Genomic DNA, 18,602 nt, shown 5'->3' with positions numbered 1-18,602 from the left:
TATATGTGATAGTTTTCCAAGGCTCCATCTAAAAGGAAATGTTGCATAATCCTAGCTGCTTTGGAGGATACCAAATCGCTCTCATTAAGGTTTATGAAGACTGAGTCATTCCCCAGAAAGGGGACGCCTTTGATCTAAAGCTACTCATTCAGAAAGGTAGTCCTTAAGGACCTGGGGATGACTTTGTTTTTGTTGGTTATACAGTTATCAGAAAATGACGACAAAAACTTAAATCTCTTTATTGTGACCATTAGAGTAAGAACACAAGTCAACCCAAAAAAACATGTAATATTTGAAAATACTTGGAAAAGGAAAACAAAAAACAAAAAAACTGGGACTTCCCTGGTGGCACAATGGTTAAGAATCCGCCTGCCAATTCAGTGGACACGGGTTTGAGTCCTGGTCCTGGAAGATCCCACATGCCACAGAGCAACTATGCCCTTGCACCACAACTACTGAGCCTGTGCTCTAGATCCCTCGAGCCACAACTACTGAGCCTGCGTGCCACAACTACTGAAGCCTGCACACCTAGAGCCCGTGCTCTGCAACAGGAGAAGCCACCGCAATGAGAAGCCCTCACACCGCAACAAAGAGTAGCCCCCGCTCGCCACAACCAGAGAAAGCCCATGCACAGCAACGAAGACCCAATGCAGACAAAACTAACTAAATAAATAAATAAATAAATTTATTTAAAAAAAAACCCAGATAGCTAACTCAACACATTATCTGAACTATATACACTTGAGGTAGTTATATGAAAGATGTACAAATAAGATTCCTTTTTTAAAAATTCTCCTCACAGTTTAGATGTCCTAATGTAGTGATTGGGAACCTGCAAACAATTTAATCACTTACAAAATTAAAAATATCTAACCTTTTCCCTCTTCCCCCTGCGCCTGCCCGTGTATGACTTTTCCAAGCCTCTGGAAGACCTGTTTCTGTGGGGTCCACGTGTGGTTAGACAGGGAGCGGGGAGGGGACCTCAAGATATTCTCACAACCTGTTCTAGCCATCAGCTCTGGAACAGAAGGGCCTACTGAATGGCAGAAACCGGAATCCAGGCCTTACGTCTTCAGGAGGCCAAGAGCAGTTAAAAGCAGAGATGAGGAGAGCCTTAAGTCTGAGGCTTAGTCCTTGGATTGGCAGGTCAAATAATAAATTCCTTGGTAAAGCAAACTCTTCAGTCTGAGCAACTCCTCTGTAGTCTCAGTCACACTGTTAGATTTCTACCTCACATTCCCACACTGATGATTCTGCTCCCAATTCCAATGTCAGGAGTGGGCGTGCGGGCAGGAGGGGCAGGCGTTCCCCACACCGCCAAGGAATTCTCCTTCACCAGCTGGCTGTCCTACAATTCAACTCCGTTCTGACACTATCTACCCGGAAATAGCATCAGACGCCACAGATTAAGGACTTAGTCCTTCCTCAGATGTCAGTTGCAAATCCAGGTCGCCACCCACGCTTCTGATCCAATGACCGCCTCCTTGGGTTGGATTAATTTGCAAGAGGAGCTCACAGAACTCAGAGAAACATTTTTCTTACTAGATTGCTGTCTTATTATAAAAGGATATAACTCAGGAATAGCTAGATGAAAGAGATGTGTAGGGCAAGGTATGGGGGAAGGGGGTGGAGCTTCCATGCTCCCTAAGCAGCCCACTCTTCCCATCTTGCCATGTGTTCACCAACCCGGTTGTCCAAACCACAGCCTTCTGGGGTTCAATGGAAGCTTCATTATATAGGCACAATTGATTAAGTCATTGGCCATTGGTGATTGATTCCACCTCCAGTCCCACCTTTCCCTGGAAATCAGGGGGTGGGATGAAAGTTACAACCCTTTAATCTTGGTCAGTTCCCCTGGCAACCAGCCCCCATCCTTAGGTGAGTTCCAAAAGTCACCTCACTAACATAAGACACCTTTACAGTTCTCATCACTTAGGAAATTCCAAGGTTTTTAGGATCACTGTGGCAGGAACAGGAAGACCAAATATATATTTCTTACTAGAAATCACATGATCACACATACTTACCAGAACAATTTCTTTTCTGTTTGTTCCACAAGTAGAGGTTTGGTTTAGTTTGGCTTTGCTTGATAATTTTCTCCTTAAAGATTTAACGTATGTTCTGTATAGGTAGTGCTTAAAGGGCAGATCAGATGTATCATCTCCCACTCCTGAGGTATGGCTGGCTCCACAGCGGAGTGTGTTAAAAAAGAGACAGCAGGGGGCTTCCCTGGTGGTGCAGTGGTTGAGAATCTGCCTGCCAATGCAGGGGACACGGGTTCGAGCCCTGGTCTGGGAGGATCCCACATGCCGCGGAGCGGCTGGGCCCGTGAGCCACAATTACTGAGCCTGCGTGTCTGGAGCCTGTGTTCCGCAACAAGAGAGGCCGCGATAGTGAGAGGCCCGTGCACCGCGATGAAGAGTGGCCCCCGCTCACCACAACTGGAGAGAGCCCTCGCACAGAAAAGAAGACCCAACACAGCCATAAATAAATAAATAAATAAATAAATAAATAGATAGATAGATAGATAGATAGATAGATAGATGATAGATAGATAGATAGATTAAACCCCTTTAAAAAAAAAAAAGAGAGACAGCAGGCCCCAAATGGAGTCACTTGTGCTAAACTTGCATCAGCAAACCAAGACTTAATACCTAACTTAATTGCAGTTTCAACCCCTCCGCTCCCCTGCCCGCCCCACCCCGCCAGAAAGGTAACCTTTAACCAGTCAACCTGGAATCACCTGGTTAGCATTGGTGAGGTCATCTGCCCCTTCCGTTCCCTTTAGGAAGGTGACCTTGCCTAAAACAATGCATTCTTTGCTAATAATTTTCTTCTTCTGCCCCTTTCACCTTTAAAACCCTTCCCTTTTCTACAGCTTGGTGGAATTCCTTTCAATTTGCCAGATGGGATGCTGTCCAATTCATGAATCGTTTAATAAAGCCAATCTGAGCTTTAAATTTGAATTGAATTTCTGTTGTCGAACAGGTGGTACACCCTGCCTACGGCACCACACGTACATAGCAGAGTTGGAAAAAGCACAAGCGGAAGGCCAGATTGACCTAATTCTAAACATAATATTTTTCACCTGCCAAATAAGGATAATACCACAAAGGACTGTTGTGAGAATTAAATATATAAAATGCCTCACAAAGTCTAGAATTGAGTACGGGGCCCTCGGAAAATATTAGTTCCCTTCTCCTGACCAAGAAGAAGGTTAGTTCTCTTCTTCTTCTGATCTTGCTAATCTCCAAAATCTCAAAAGAGATTTATGAACTGACCACCTCCAGGGGCCTGTTTCCACCTGCTAGGTTGGTTTGAAATTGGTGTTTAACTGGCCAGTGATTGTTTCCATAACAGCGTTTCCCAGCCATCTAAGAGCTCTGATGAAAATTTCCTATAATCGGTAACTCTAATGATGGCAAGCACTTTGCCTCTGATGTAAACTACATCTGAGCACTGGAGTCAATGTTCTAGAAGGTTTCTAGTCTAATGGCTTTAGCAGTCAGACACGACTTCAGTGGTGAACTTTGGATATATGGTAAAATTCTAGATGCCGAAGTATAATTGTTTGTACTTTCTGCAGTCCATGTTCTTATTTAAATATGATATTAAAGATAAACTCAATAAACTTTTTATAAAATAAAAAATTTTTTTAAATTTTTAATAATTTTTTTAAGAAAGAGAGATTTCCTAGAAGAAAGCAATGCCACAAGCTCATCGTGCCAAAGGAGAACATTTGATATAAGTTTATAATTTTCACAGAAATTTCTTGTCCTCAATATAGTCTTTCAGGGGTCAAGGTTGGAGTCTCACTTTTAAAGATCTCAGGTTCTAACTGGTATGTGCCGCAGAGGGCTCTAGAACCCTGATGGAAACGAAGTTTCTATGAGCACAAGCTTGACACATGTGTATGTGTGTGTATGTAAGTGTGTGTTGGGTGGAAACATTTAATAGGAATGTTCTAAAACAAATAATAGGACAGTAGAAAAAACAAAATAAAAATTTATATACAGATGTATGGGCTTTAAAAACTAAAAAAAAAAATTTTAATAAATAAAGATAATCTGAATGGAACCATTCTTTCCAGGCCCTAAGCAGTGGTGTCCATAGAAATAGAGGGATTTTAATGTCATTTTGAGCCCTAAGATTAAATGATGTTCACTCTCTCCTAGGTATTTAAAAGAACTGATTAACTCATCAAAATCCCCAGGTACCAAAAGGCCCAAAAGAGTGAATGAAAGAGCAAATGTGAGTGTTTAACAACATGGGCGTGATTTTGCCTATGAAATAAGGTGTAATTAAATTCTATGCAAAATGTGAAATTCTTAATTTGAAATAGCACAGTATTAAATGTCTTAATAAAGAATCTCTGGGGACTTCCCTGGTGGTCCAGCGATTAAGACTCCGTGCTTCCAAGGCAGGGGGTGTGGGTTCCATCCCTGGTCGGGGAGCTAAGATCCCACATGCCATGCCATGCTGCATGGCTGAAAAAAAAAAAAGTCTGTCTCTCTCTCTCTGTGCAAAATTAAAATAATGTGAAACATCTTAAATTTAAAATTTAAATTTAAATAATTTAAAAATTTAAATAATTTAAATAATTTAAATTTAAATAATTTAAAAATTTAAATTTAAATAATGTGAAACATCTTAAATTTAAAATTCTTTAAAGCTAGTGGCCCACAAGAATTGAAAACTGTGATTATGCTCTAACCATAGGGCAGTGCCACTTTAGCTGGTTTCCAGAAATACCCATCATCCCTTGCCAGTCAAAACTGGTGGAAACAAATGGCATCACAAACTTGCAATCAAAGGCCTCACAAGTCTGACTTGACAACCGTGCTGAATGGTGGGCATGGAACCACAGAATGATGCTTGCATGGGAAAAGGTCTTTAGATGATCAAATCCAATTCCCTCATTTTATAGGATTACAACATTCCATTAAAGGGACCTACTCTCTGCTTTTTTTTTTTTTTGGCTGTGCCTGGTGGCATGTGGGATCTTAGTTCCCCCACCAGGGATCAAACCTGTGCCCCCTGCAGTGGAAGCATGGAGTCTTAACCACTGGACTGCCAGGGAAGTCCCCCTACTCCCTGCCTTGAAACAATGATGAAAATTTTTGAACTCCCCCCACTGGAGAAGTACTTAGTTATTTAATACCTCAGACCATGTATCTTAAATAATCACAGGATACAGGGACGATGGAAAAAGTAGTTAAAGAAAAATATCCTGGTGTGAGAATCATGGCAGGTACTGGATCACAACAGACTGAGATGGCTCCCTTTCCCCTCTTTAAAGAAAACTGGGTGTGGGATGGGAGTTTCTATATAATTGAAAAAGAAGAAACATTTATGTAGACTGTTATATGCTCCAGTTATAACCTTTGGAAACCACTGTAAAAATAAAAATCCATATACTATTAAAAAGCTTAAAGCCTGAGACTAACAGGTAACTCAAATTTGAACCCAATATGGCTACATGATATTAATAAATGGCAGTTTGCTAAAGTGTGTACATACCTACTCACTCCCTTGTCCTCATGATATCTTCATATACTACATGAGTAATATGACTATATTCATATATAAGAAATTGGAGAGGTTTTCATCTATTGCTCCTAGAATTGAAAATACAAACTTCTCTAAAATTTATCTCATTCTCAAGTAGGGAATTCCTGATTATGGAATAATAACAGCTTGCCCATAACTTGGTAGTGTTAATCATCCAAGAACCAAACAACGGGAGACAAATAACGTTTGCAGCACAAATGGTCATGACCCTGCATAGAAAAAAACAATGATGAGATCCACTTTTGAGGGGCCAAATTCTCTTATCCAGGGTTTTAATTGTAAACTGCCATGAACATGTGTTGTGAGGAGAGGCACATATACAATTATTTTAAAAAACTACTTTTAACTAAAAAAAAAAATCACTGAGAATAATCCATTATCATCCAAGATTCTCCCTCCTGCTTTCTTACCCTCCCTTTCATCATCCCTTTGTATTTCCTCTTCTAACAATAGCAGTTCTTTCCTACATAGTGGTTGTGATGTGCCAGGCGCTGTTCTAAGCACTTTACATATATTATGTTGTTTATCCTCGCAACAACATTATGAGCTAAATAATATTACTACTCAGTATAGAGATGAGGAAATTAAGGCATAGAGAGATTAAATAACTGTCCCAGGTCACACAGCAAGTGTGTAGTGAGATTTTTTTTCTTTTTATAGTTTTTTTTTTAATTAATTAATTTATTTTCGGCTGCATTGGGTCTTTGTTGCTGCACACGGGCTTTCTCTAGTTGCAGCGAGCGGGGGCTACTCTTCATTGCGGTGCGCGGGCTTCTCATTGCGGTGGCTTCTCTTGTTGTGCAGCACGAGCTCCAGGCGCGCGGGCTCAGTAGTTGTGGCTCGCAGGCTCTAGAGCTCAGGCTCAGTAGTTGTGGCGCACAGCTTAGTTGCTCCGCGGCATGTCCGATCCTTCCCCGACCAGGGCTCGAACCTGTGTCCCCTGCATTGGCAGGTGGATTCTTAACCACTGCGAAACCAGGGAAGCCCCATGTTGTGAGATTTGAACCTAAGCAGTCTGGCTTCAGAGTGTACACTCTTAACCACCAGTGTGTGGGCAACAATTTCTCTTTTGTCGCTACAGTGACTTCCTACAACTTCCTTTGATTAATGGTATATTCATACAATGGAATATTATTCATCTGTGAAAAGGAATGATGTACTGATGTATGATACAATGTAGATGAACCTTGAAAATCTTATGCTAAATGAAAGAAACCAGACATAAAAGGTTACATATTACGTGATTCTAGTTATACAAAACGTCCAGAATAGGTGAATCCATAAAGACAGAAAGAAAATTAGTGGTTGCCAGGGGCTTCAAGGTGGGGAGAGGAGTAACTGCTTAATGGATACAGAATGTTCTTTAGGGTGATGAAAATAATCTAGCACTGGATAGTGCTGGTGATTATATAACATTGTGATGTACTAAATGCCACTTTAAAATGGTTAAAATGGTGAATTTTATAGTTTAAAAAAATTTAACACAATAAAAAAATTGGAAAATAAAAAGTAATGATGGATAGAACTGCTGGTATCTTAGCACAAATCAAGGCAGTGGTACCAAACTGAACTAATAGTCATTGTAATCTTCACTGTTACACACTTGCAGTAAATAAATAAATGAGAAAATAATTTTAAAGCCAATTTTACTTAAGAATATCCTTAATGAAGCAGTAACCGTTATTAACTGTACAAAATCTCAAACCTTGAGCATACATCTTTTTTATATTCTGCGTGATAAAATGGAACGTACTAATAAAGCACTTCTGCCGCATAATGAAGTACAATGATTACCTTAAGGGAAAGCACCTGTAAGATTTTTGAGTTAGATGAATTAGCCACTTTTTTCATAGAATACCATTTTTACTTTAAAAAACACTTAAAGGGTAAATAATGGTCATTCAGACAGTTATTTGGCAGATTTTTTTTCAAAATTGAATGAAGACTATGATTTTATATACATATGTAATGTAATATATAACATATATATAGTTTAATACATTATATATGATTTTTAGTGTCCCTTTGCACAGCTTTTATAGTGGTTCTCTAGGTATTACATTAGATATATAATTATAAGTTAAAAACTGTTACATTATATATAAATTATTTATAATTATATATATATATATAATGTAATACAATTCAATAGAGGAACTATAGCCTTTTCAACAATGCCTAGAGCAATCGAACATCCATAGCCAAAAAATTAACTTCAACCTAAGCCTCACACCTTTTATAAAAATTAACTCAAAATGTATCACTGAGTTAAATATAAAACAAAAAATATATATAAAACATCTTTTTAAACAGGAGAAAATATTCAGGATCCAGGGCTAGACAAAGAGTTCTGAGACTTGGGAATACCAAAAACACAATCCACTAAAAGGAAAAACTGATAAATTGGACTTTATCAAAATTAAAAACTTTTGCTCTGCAAAATATCCTTTTAGGAAAATGAAAAGACACGCTGCAGAGTGGGAAAATATGTTTCCAAACCATACATTCAACAAAGGGACAGATCTAGAATATATTAAAAAGTCTCAAAACACAATGGTATAAGAGCAAAAAAATCCATTTAGAGCATGAGTAAAAGATGTAAAGAGGGCTTCCCTGGTGGCGCAGTGGTTAAGAATCTGCCTGCCAATGCAGGGGACACGGGTTCGAGCCCTGGTCTGGGAAGATCCCACATGCCGCGGAGCAGCTGGGCCCGTGAGCCACAACTACTGAGCCTGCGCGTCTGGAGCCTGTGCTCCGCAACAAGAGAGGCCGCGATAGTGAGAGGCCCGCGCACCGCGATGAAGAGTGGCCCCCGCTCGCCGCAACTGGAGAAAGCCCTCGCACAGAAACGAAGACCCAACACAGCCAAAAATAAATAAATAAATAATAAATAAATAAATTTATTAAAAAAAAAAAAGATGTAAAGAGATAGTCCACGGAAGATGATATAGAGATGGCAAATAAGTACATGAAAAGATGCTCAGTATCATGCGTCACTAAGGAAGTGCAGACTAAAACCACAATGAGATATCACTACACACTTAATCAGAATGGCTAAAATAAAAAAATAGTGACAAGGGACTTGCCTGGCGGTCCAGTGGTGCTTTCACTGCTGAGGCCTGGGTTCAATCCCTGGTCAGGGAACTAAAATCTAAGATCCCACAAGCCATGCGGCGCGGCCAAAAAAAAAAAAAAAATAGTGACAAGTGAAAGAAGCCGATCTGAAAAGGTGACTTACTGTATGATTCCAACTAAATGATGTTCTGGAAAAGGCAAAACCATGGAGACAGTAAAAAGATTAGTGGTGTGGGGAGGGGCGGGTAGAGAGAGGGATGAATAGGCAGAGCACAGAGGATTTTTTAGGGCAGTGAAACTATTCTACAGGACACTGTTGTAGTGGATACATGTCATTATTCACCTGTCAAAACCCACAGAATGTAGAACACCAAGAGTGAATCCTAATGTAAACTATGGACTTTCAGTGATAATAACGTATCAATGTAGGGTCATCAATTATAACAAATTTATCTGGTGGGGATGTTGATGGTGGGAGAAGCTTGTGTGTATGTGGGCACAAGGGGTATAGGGGATATCTCTCTAAGTTCTGCCCAGTTTTGCTGTGACTCTAAAACTACTCTAAATAATAGAGTCTATCAGGAAAAAAAAAGTGATAACACCCAAGTTGGTAAGGATCAGAGAAACTGCATCACCACTGCTGGTGGGAATGTAAAATAGTAGAGGCACAATGCAAATCAGTAGCAGTTTCTTAAAAAACTAAACATGCAACTACCATATGACCCAGCAATGCTCTCCTGGGCATGTATCCCAGAAAACTGCAGAGTTATATCTATATGAAAACCAGTACATGAATATTTAGAGCAGCTTTATTTGTAATAACCAAAATCTGGAAACAACCCAAATGTCCTGCAACAAGTGGATGATTAAACAAACTGTGGTGCATCCATAGCATGAAATTCTATTCAGCCATCAGAAAGGAACAAATTATTGTACACACAACAACCTGGATGAATTACAGAGAATTATGCTGAGTTTAAAAAAAAAAAATCAATCCTGAAAAGTTCTATACTGCATGGTTCCATTAATATAACATTTTTAAATGACAAAACTATAAAAATAGAGAACAGATTAATGATTGCCAAGGGCTTTTTTTTTTTCCCCCCGCCGCCCCACTCGCTTGGCATGCAGGATCTTAGTTCCCCAACCAGGGATCCAACCCGCGCCCCCTGCAGTGGAAGCATGGTCTTAACCACTGGACCGCCAGGGAAGTCCCACATTGCCATGGTTTAAACAGGAGGTGGGAACAAGAGGGAAAGGGACTTGGTTATATGAAGGCAATTTGATGGATTTTTGTGGTAATGAAACTGTTCTGTAGTTTGTATCAATATCAACATCTTGGTTGTGACACTGCACTAAAATTTTGCAAGTTGTCACCGTAGAGGGAAACTAAGTGAAGGGTACACAGGGATCTCTGTATTATTTCTAACAACTGCATGTAAATCTACAATGATCTCAAAATAAGACTTGAATTTTAAAAATTCAGTGAAGTCATGTACCTGTCATTACAAGGAGGATAGTACTTATTACCAATGATAAACTTTAAGCTTTCAAGCAAAAATTAGCATTTTGGAAAATTTGTTTCTGACAGCATGAGCATCAGCTTCTAAGACTTAAAGACTTTTTTAATGAGACGAGTGGTGACATTAATGTTATGTTTTGATACTGTGTGATGAAATGTACCAAAAGTTGTAAGAGCTACATAAGTCAGTGAACCAATATTTTCTAAATAATCAATGCACGATATGACAAAATCATGCATAGATGAAAGATCCATTCAAAATATGAGCTAGACCAATAGATTTACTGGATGGAGTACCAAAATTCATTGATATGTTTTCAGATTCCAATTGTATCTAACCTTTAATAAATTACCATTTGTCCACTTTTAACAAAGGATATTCAAAAAGAATATCCGCAATGACTTGAAAAGCTATTCAAATATGTCTCCTTTTTCCAACTATATATCTGTGGAAGTTTAGATTTTCTTTATATTCTTCTACAAAAATAATATATTGCAACAGACTGAATGCAGACACTTATGTAAGAATTCAGCTGTTTTCTATTAAGCCAGATATTAGAGATTTGCAAAAAATGTAAAACAACACCCACTCTTTTTGCTAAATTTTCTTTTGTTTTGGAAAATATAGTTATTTTTCAAGAAAATAGTATTTATGTTAACACGTATGGGCTTGTTATTTTTCAAGGATTAATAAAGACATCGTTTTAAATTTTCCTGGTTTGAATGTCTAGTGTGGTAAGAACTGATAAATGGAATGTTCATATGCATAAGCTCTTTGGGGCCCTCAATAATTTCTAAAAGTATAAAGGCTCCTGAAACCCAAAACTTTGAGAACTGTTCTAGGAGTTTAAAGTGTTCTTATTGATTGTAGTTGCATGTTCAAACAGATTCTAAACCAGACTCACATACTATGGGGCTTAAGTCAGAAAATAAGAGAGGGAATTCCCTGGTGGTCCAGTGGTTAGGACTCTGCGCTCTCACTGCTGAGGGCCTGGTTTTGATCCCTGGTCAGGAAACGAAAATCCCACAAGCCGCAAACATGGTCAATAATAATAATAATAATAAAGAAAACAAGAGAGTGGCCAGTTTTAGAGCGGCAGGGGGCACATGTCCCCAGGGAGAAAGGAGCTGCCCTCTGCCCCTCCCTACACTGGGACAGGACAGCCTGGAACTGCTGAGATTCCACATGGAAGATCATTCCCATTGGGTGTTTCCAGTGGGTTTCTAGGGAATCACCTGTGAGGCCAACACACTTGGCCCCCAAAGAGAAGGCAGTCATTTGGAAAGCTACCCCCAGTTCTTGCTCTCCGTCTTATAGATAATATTATGCTTCCAGAACAGCCTGAATTGCTTCTCCACCTTTATCTATTTTTATTTTTTATTTTTTTACTCCCCTCCTTTAAAAACAAAAACACAAGCAACATTTCACCAATGAGACCTTTACCAAGATAATGATTTGTAGTATATCCAGCTATGTACAGAGAAGATCCATTTATAGAAGGTGAAGTGGTTGTAATATATTGTAGGTGAAACCATCATGAAGAATTTTTCATTTCATTTGCTGGCTGTATTGCTGAGTTAATCTTCAAAGTGCATGTTGCTAAAAGGGGGAAGAACAGTCGATCACTTAATTTCTAAATTTAAAAACTGCCATTGAAATGAATCCAATGGAACAGTCTGATGTTTAAACGAAGTGCCATGAGCAGTTTCCTGGCATCCCTCCCAACTGGCAAGGGGGTCCCCAGGCTCTGTCTCCAGGAACATGCTCTGGTCTATCCCACTTTATTCAGATGCTAAAACATGAGGGTGAGCACACACTTCAGTCTCAAGAAAGAGGTCATTCCGATTTAAGATTGAAACTAGAGCTGGAGTTTCTGCTATCAGTAAATTTACTGTAGAAATGCCTAGACTAAGGAAAATGTAAGTTGACTCCTTGCTCTTGGGCATGTGTTTAAATGACCCAGAGGCAAAACAGTTCTGTTTTTATAATATGGTGGTTGTGTGTGTGGGAGTGTGTTTCCACTTAATGGCCCTACCATGTCCCTGATACTCTAATAGTTCTCTCCTTTATTGAATTAACTTCCTTCTTTCTCTTCTCTTTGTTGTATCATTTTCTTTAATTCCAATGTTAGGTCGATAAATTGGCCTTTATTTATTTATTTATTTTTAAGATTGATTGATTGATTGATTGCTATGTTGGGTCTTCGTTTCTGTGCTAGGGCTTTCTCTAGTTGCGGCAAGCGGGGGCCACTCTTCATCGCGGTGCGCGGGCCTCTCACTATCGCGGCCTCTCTTGTTGCGGAGCACAGGCTCCAGACGCGCAGGCTCAGTAGTTGTGGCTCACAGGCCTAGTTGCTCCGCGGCATGTGGGATCTTCCCAGACCAGGGCTCGAACCCGTGTCCCCTGCATTAGCAGGCAGATTCTCAACCACTGCGCCACCAGGGAAGCCCTAAATTGGCCTTTATAATAGCACTTACATCTACCAGTTTCCAGAGGAATATCCTGGCAGTCCCATCCACCAGCTAACTGGTTCTCTCCTCCCTAACCACTCCCCCACCATTCCTACTCCAGCCCCCAAGTACATCCCTACTAGCCCAGAGCACCATGCCGGTGGGCACAGCTTCCACCAGGTTGACCTACTGGGTCATTGGCTGATCTGTCCCTTTTATTTTGAGCCATAAAGTAAGCTGGAAACACCTGGTTTTTTATAAAAAAAAAAAAAAACCCTATATATATTTTAAGTCATTTTCTAATAAGCTTGTGAAGTAATTGATCCACTGCCTAGGACTGGCTTTAAACATCTTGCTGAGGCTGAGGAAGCATGGCCGCAGTGTATGAGAGTAAAACTATTTGCTCTCTGTTCATTATCATTGTCCATCTTTTGAATAACTTCACAAATTTACTGTCTTTAACAAACAAGTGTCTTTAAATAAATAAGTCTGTCTACTTTAAAAAATTGAAAATTTAAAATACAGCATGTCTTGAATAATCATTTTTTTAAGAAAATATCCTCATGGGCTTCCCTGGTGGCGCAGTGGTTGGGAGTCCACCTGCCAATGCAGGGGACATGGGTTCGAGCCCTGGTCTGGGAAGACCCCACATGCCGTGGAGCAACTAGGCCCGTGAGCCACAATTGCTGAGCCTGCGCGTCTGGAGCCTGTGCTCCGCAACAAGAGAGGCCGCGAGAGTGAGAGGCCCGCGCACCGCGATGAAGAGTGGCCCCCGCTCACCGCAACTGGAGAAAGCCCTTGCACAGAAACGAAGACTCAACACAGCCAAAAATGAATAATAATAATAAAAAAAAGGAAGAAAATATCCTCATGCTTAAGGTAATTGCAGTATTTTCGGTTTCAGAGATGTGTTAATTGGGCGTGTTTTGTCTTCAGTTTTGCTAGTAATTTTCAGAGACTCTGTTTTGAATGAAATAGAACTGGAAGAATTTTTAAGTTTCACTTTTAAATGATGTTCAGATTCTATTCCGTTAGAAGTGCTCTTTTGTGAGTGAGAATAGGAATCTGCATATGAAACTGTGCTCCCTATGACTGGGGTATGTAGTGGGTGCTGGGGTTCTCTGTTAGTCCTGCCCTTCAGAATGAAAGCTTTCCTGCAGGACATGCCCTACCCCAAAGGGTGCTACTTTGCTTAATTTTCTGCTCCCTCCCCGGGGACAGCCCCAATCCAATGGCTGTTGATGCGGGGAGTACAATGGCCTGGCCCCCTTGCCTCAATTCAGGGCACTCTAAGGGCCATCCCAGCTCCAGAGCTCCCTGCAGAGGATGCTGAGGCCTCAGCTGCAACCACAGCACAATCCAACCTCGCCCTCTGCCTGGTCCACCTTCCCTCACTCCATCACTGGTGTTCCCGAGAGCACGCACAGTAAACGTCCTGCGTGCAAATATCCATCTCAAATAGTCTGCTTCCCCAGGGTAATTTCAAGAGTGTATTGCCATTCTAGAGACCTTCTGAGGCAAGACTTTAAAACTTCTACTTGAAAATCTTGCCTTAGACTTAGTTACCACACATGAAGCCAGAATCATTTGGAAACTTCTTTAATGCAAAAGCCCCAAATGTGCCTAGCACCCCCTTCCTACAAGCCTGAGCTCAACCTTTAGAACGATGACACTTACAGGTCACCTCTCCCCTTAACCAGGAAGGTTGAAATGTGTAGGCAAAATCAGTTGTGCCTTTCAGGAGGGTCACAGACTCCCACCCCAGAAAATTGCACAACCATACAAAATTCTGGGTACAGTTCCAGAAGGATAATAAAATCCCCCCCAATACCCTCCATGGATCCCAATTTAAGAGCCATTGCTTTATAGTGAACATAACAAGAATTCATAGTCTCAAAGCTGTTGTCCCCAGCATAGGGAGTAGAGAAATTTTTTTTTTTTTTAGGATATATAAAATGTCCTAATTTGTCTTTATGTAATTCCATCAATAGGTTTTGAATAACCAAATATGAGAGTCAACTTACATTTTCCAGAGTCGTATTTGCTGTCCTTGAACCTGTCTCTTTATGATACTTTTTCCTGGTACAGTAGACACTGACGAGGGTGATGATCAGCATCAGGGCAAACACAGCAACAGTGGAAGACGCGGCAATCACAATGGTGTCTCGAGTTGAGCCTCTCTTTTCACACCTTTCTCCCATGTACCACCAGTCTTCCCCTGACGGACACCTACATGTGTGGAACGTGACTCAGAGTTATGAGTTGATATTTTAATCTGAAAATCTTCACCATTGAAGGTGTGAGTGAGTCAACACTCAGGTCATTGGCAGATGGAACTATTTGTCACCCATTCTGGGCTAGAAGGGTTGGTTAGACTAGCACAGGCAGGGCCAACGGAAAGGAAAAATGGAATTACTCCTAATCTGGGACTTAACACAGCAGCTCCCAGCTGGGCAAGGAAGGTAGCATAGGTAGTGGAGAAAATTTAGTTCTCAGTGTCCCAGTTCCTCCACATCCCAGCTATGACCGTGGCCAAGCCCTTCTTAGAGTTTAGGTATCTCCATCTAGGAAACGGGGACAGTCACAGTAACCACACCAGCCCGTTGTGAGGACCTAATAAGATATGTAACTCTTGAGGACCGTTTCAGGCAATTAGAATAACGTGCTATCTTTGCATAAATAATTCTGTCGTTCTGCTGGCAACCCAAAGTCCCAACTGGAGAGCAAAAGATAAATATCTTACGAACGGTTTTGAGATGAGAATCAACTGATTTCATTCATATGAAATATCATATGAATCCTACATTGTGGGAATGAAAAAAGATGTAACAAAAGAATGGGTAGATTGCATCCTTACCGGCACTCAGCTTTGCCATTATGGAGAATGCAAACGCCATCATTCTCACATTTAAAGCTTGTGCAAAGGTCATTGATGTCCAAGGTCGGGATTGGCTCATTTTGTGTAGTATTAAGGTGGGATATGTCTAAGGAGGGTGAGAGGAGAGCATGGAGGGAAATCAGTTTGGGGTTTAACAAGCATTTGATCTTTAAGTTTCAAAATAAACTGTTCAGGCTTCAGGTTTGTGAGAAATCCAGGTACTCTTGAAGCACCGTTCAGTAATGTTTATAGGCAGTGAAACAATAAATAGGCAGGCTGAAATCTAGACACAAAGGGAAGGTGATCCAGCCTGTGGGGCTACAACTGAACACGTGCTTGCCTGGGCCTTGGCATGGAAACCAACAGTATTCCTGGAAAATGTCATTACTGGCTGTCATGGCTGAGAAATTTTAGAAGACAATAGATTAATGCTATTACTGACAAGATATATGTGTGTGTGCACACATCTCTATATATGTGTGTATACATATCTGAAAGAGACAATAAAGCCAGGTCATTTCCACTCTAATTTTATGTGTTTCTGGGATATTTTTACTTCTGGAATCCTAGAGTTAAATTCTAGGGTATAATGGCTATACTTCAGCTTATTTCTAAAGAAGTGTTCTGGACTAAAGCTTTCCACTATTGCCCCATGCCGTGTTAATTAAGTTTTTTATCCTGGAACTGTCCCTGTTTCCATTTAAATTATTTTCATATTGTTAATGATTCATACTAAAAAAAAAATCTCACTCATGCCCATTCCCTCCCATGTCTCTAATATATCTAAAAACGGAATCCAGAAGAACACAGTAAATAATCAACGACCACAAAAAAAAAAGCAGCTTAGATAAAACTATTTTTATTGACATACCTTCCACTGTCAGGAGGATATAAACATCATCTCCTTTTATAAAATCTCTGCTTTTCAGCCTCTCATGGGTCATAAAGACACTGTTTCCATAGCCACTACCTCTTTGAAACTGAGTTCCATTAGGGAAAAAAACTTGTGTTCCCACTTTGGAAGGCCTGTCCCAAAAATAGGTTCCATTACCTGAAAAAGCAATTTATATTAATGGACTGTGTTTAGCATCATCATAGCTTTTGGTGTAGGAAAGCACCGGCAATGTGAAGCACAATTAGGATAGAGCTCAAAATAACTCAGTGATGCTATTGACCTGTAATGTATTCCCTGGCAAGTCACTGGAGTTTGTTCATTTATACTGTCCTAAAGAAACGAGATGACATGGCAGGGAGGACCACATTCTGGAATATGAGTGGAGAGGTATCAAAAGTTTCCTACATGGGGTGTCACACTCCTACTGAATGAGCAGTGTAGAAACTCCGCTGCCCATTAGAATCATTCTTTAGTGGCCTTCTGAGTTACAGGTAGTCCTTTTAGCTGAGTTAAATCAATGTGTTACTGAGAGAGTTTTTAATATTGGCACTGAACAATTCATCTCAGTAACTGAATTATTCAGTTACTAACAGACTAAAGTCCTTCAGGAGTAGAAGACAGTGAGAAGCACTGCTTCTGGGAAAAGGTGGCAACCCACCCAACCTTGAGCCATTTTCAACATGATTCAGGGAGAAATGTTTTGGAAAAAGGTAAAGAAATTCTGAACATCAAATCCCCACACCTCTTTGTGAATACTATTTTTTTCCTATCAGATTATATATATTTTTTTTTCCCCAAGTCACTCAGGTCCATTCTTTTCATATACAGAATTCAGATTTGGCAATAATATTCACCTTGCCACAATTCCATTTTTCACTTTATCATGTTCCCAGAGGGCGAAGGATTATTACAATTAGAAATGTGATCATTGCTTTCTGGGTGCTGCTTCTTTTTCAGACTAGAAAGAGGGGGGATGGTGTCACCATTGGCAAGTCCTCCAGAATTCTTTAATAAGAAGTTGTAATCCATTCCCATACCCTTCCCAACAATACAGAGCACCTACTCAACATCTTCGTTCTGATCAAAAACCACCCCCATTACAAAAGCTGAACTGTTTTTGAGAATTCAGAGGCAAGACCAGGACAGCGTGGGTTAGGAGAACTCAACATCTGAGAGCCTCTCCATACCAGGCCCTTCCACAAACTTCCCTACTTGATCTGTAGAGATACTTTTAACAAACGTGTGGGGTTTTCATTACTGTCCCAGTTTTACTTCTGAGGACACTGGTATTTCAAGAGATTATCTGCTCAAGGTTACATAGCTAATGAGAAGCAAACCTTGGATTGAACCCAGGCGCATTGGACTCTAAAACTAAAACACTCCTCGTACAACCCTGGGAATTCAGGTATTGTCATCAGTTTCCAAAAATATAGCCAATATCTTCTCAATTTGTTGGCATCTTTGCTGACATTTCTGACAGTCTCCTGCCTGGGAGACTCTGTCCACAGCAGCTGAAGCCCTTCCCCTAAATATCTTCTGATCCTTAGATTTGGGGCTCAAAATTCCCTAGCTACCTGGCTATGCAGTCTCTCCTTCCCAAATCATCCATCCCTCCTAGAGCAGTGATTGTGTATTAGCAATAAAAAAGATGAGTCACAAACCAGTGGTCATAAATGGGTCTGTAGTTATACTCCGCTTGTTGGACATACGCTGTCGAATGTCAGGATTTTGATCCAAGATGGTCATCGTGACTTGTTGCCAAGGACATGGCCACTCTAATTGATCATCATTGGCTCCAGAGATCAAGTGGAAATACATTCCTATATTAGGCAAACTACTTAGATTCAAGCAAATCTGAAAGGCATAGCCTTTAGAAGAATAAAATGAAGGACTGAAGACAGATCCACTGGGGCTGCCAATGAGCTGTGTGAAATTCCTTATATGCCAGACATGATGAGGGCACTGTGTTTCTGAAAGATTGATGTCATCAATAGACAGGCCACCCCGTGAGGCACCAGCGCCTCTGACCCCTCCAAATACCACTCTAAATTTGTTGCTCACTTTCAGTGTTACGTGGTAAAGTTGCCAGCTCCCAATGGGTATATCTGCAAAAGAGACATTATTATTCCAAAGAGAACAAAGGACTATGAATCATGTGCAAATCGACATTAGAGTTCTAACCTTCATGGACAAAGGATCTTTCTAGACCT

The 18,602-nt window shown here is 40.4% G+C and overlaps 1 protein-coding gene across 1 annotated transcript in view; it reads right to left on the bottom strand.

Annotated features, from left to right (window-relative positions):
• The window catches only part of MEP1B (meprin A subunit beta), a 58,499-nt gene that overhangs the window by 20,730 nt on the left and 19,167 nt on the right, over positions 1 to 18,602 (bottom strand). The window contains exons 11-14 of the mRNA XM_068562449.1: positions 18,054 to 18,497; positions 16,369 to 16,548; positions 15,477 to 15,603; positions 14,644 to 14,848 (exon numbers count right to left, since the gene is read on the bottom strand). Of these exons, the coding sequence (XP_068418550.1) occupies positions 14,644 to 14,848; positions 15,477 to 15,603; positions 16,369 to 16,548; positions 18,054 to 18,497 (956 nt within the window). The remainder of the gene's footprint in view (positions 1 to 14,643; positions 14,849 to 15,476; positions 15,604 to 16,368; positions 16,549 to 18,053; positions 18,498 to 18,602) is intronic.

This window comes from Eschrichtius robustus, chromosome 14, assembly GCF_028021215.1.
Source record: "Eschrichtius robustus isolate mEscRob2 chromosome 14, mEscRob2.pri, whole genome shotgun sequence".
Lineage (NCBI taxonomy): Eukaryota > Metazoa > Chordata > Mammalia > Artiodactyla > Eschrichtiidae > Eschrichtius > Eschrichtius robustus.
Note: the sequence above shows the minus strand (reverse complement) of the source record. Positions and strands in the feature narration are given on the sequence as shown.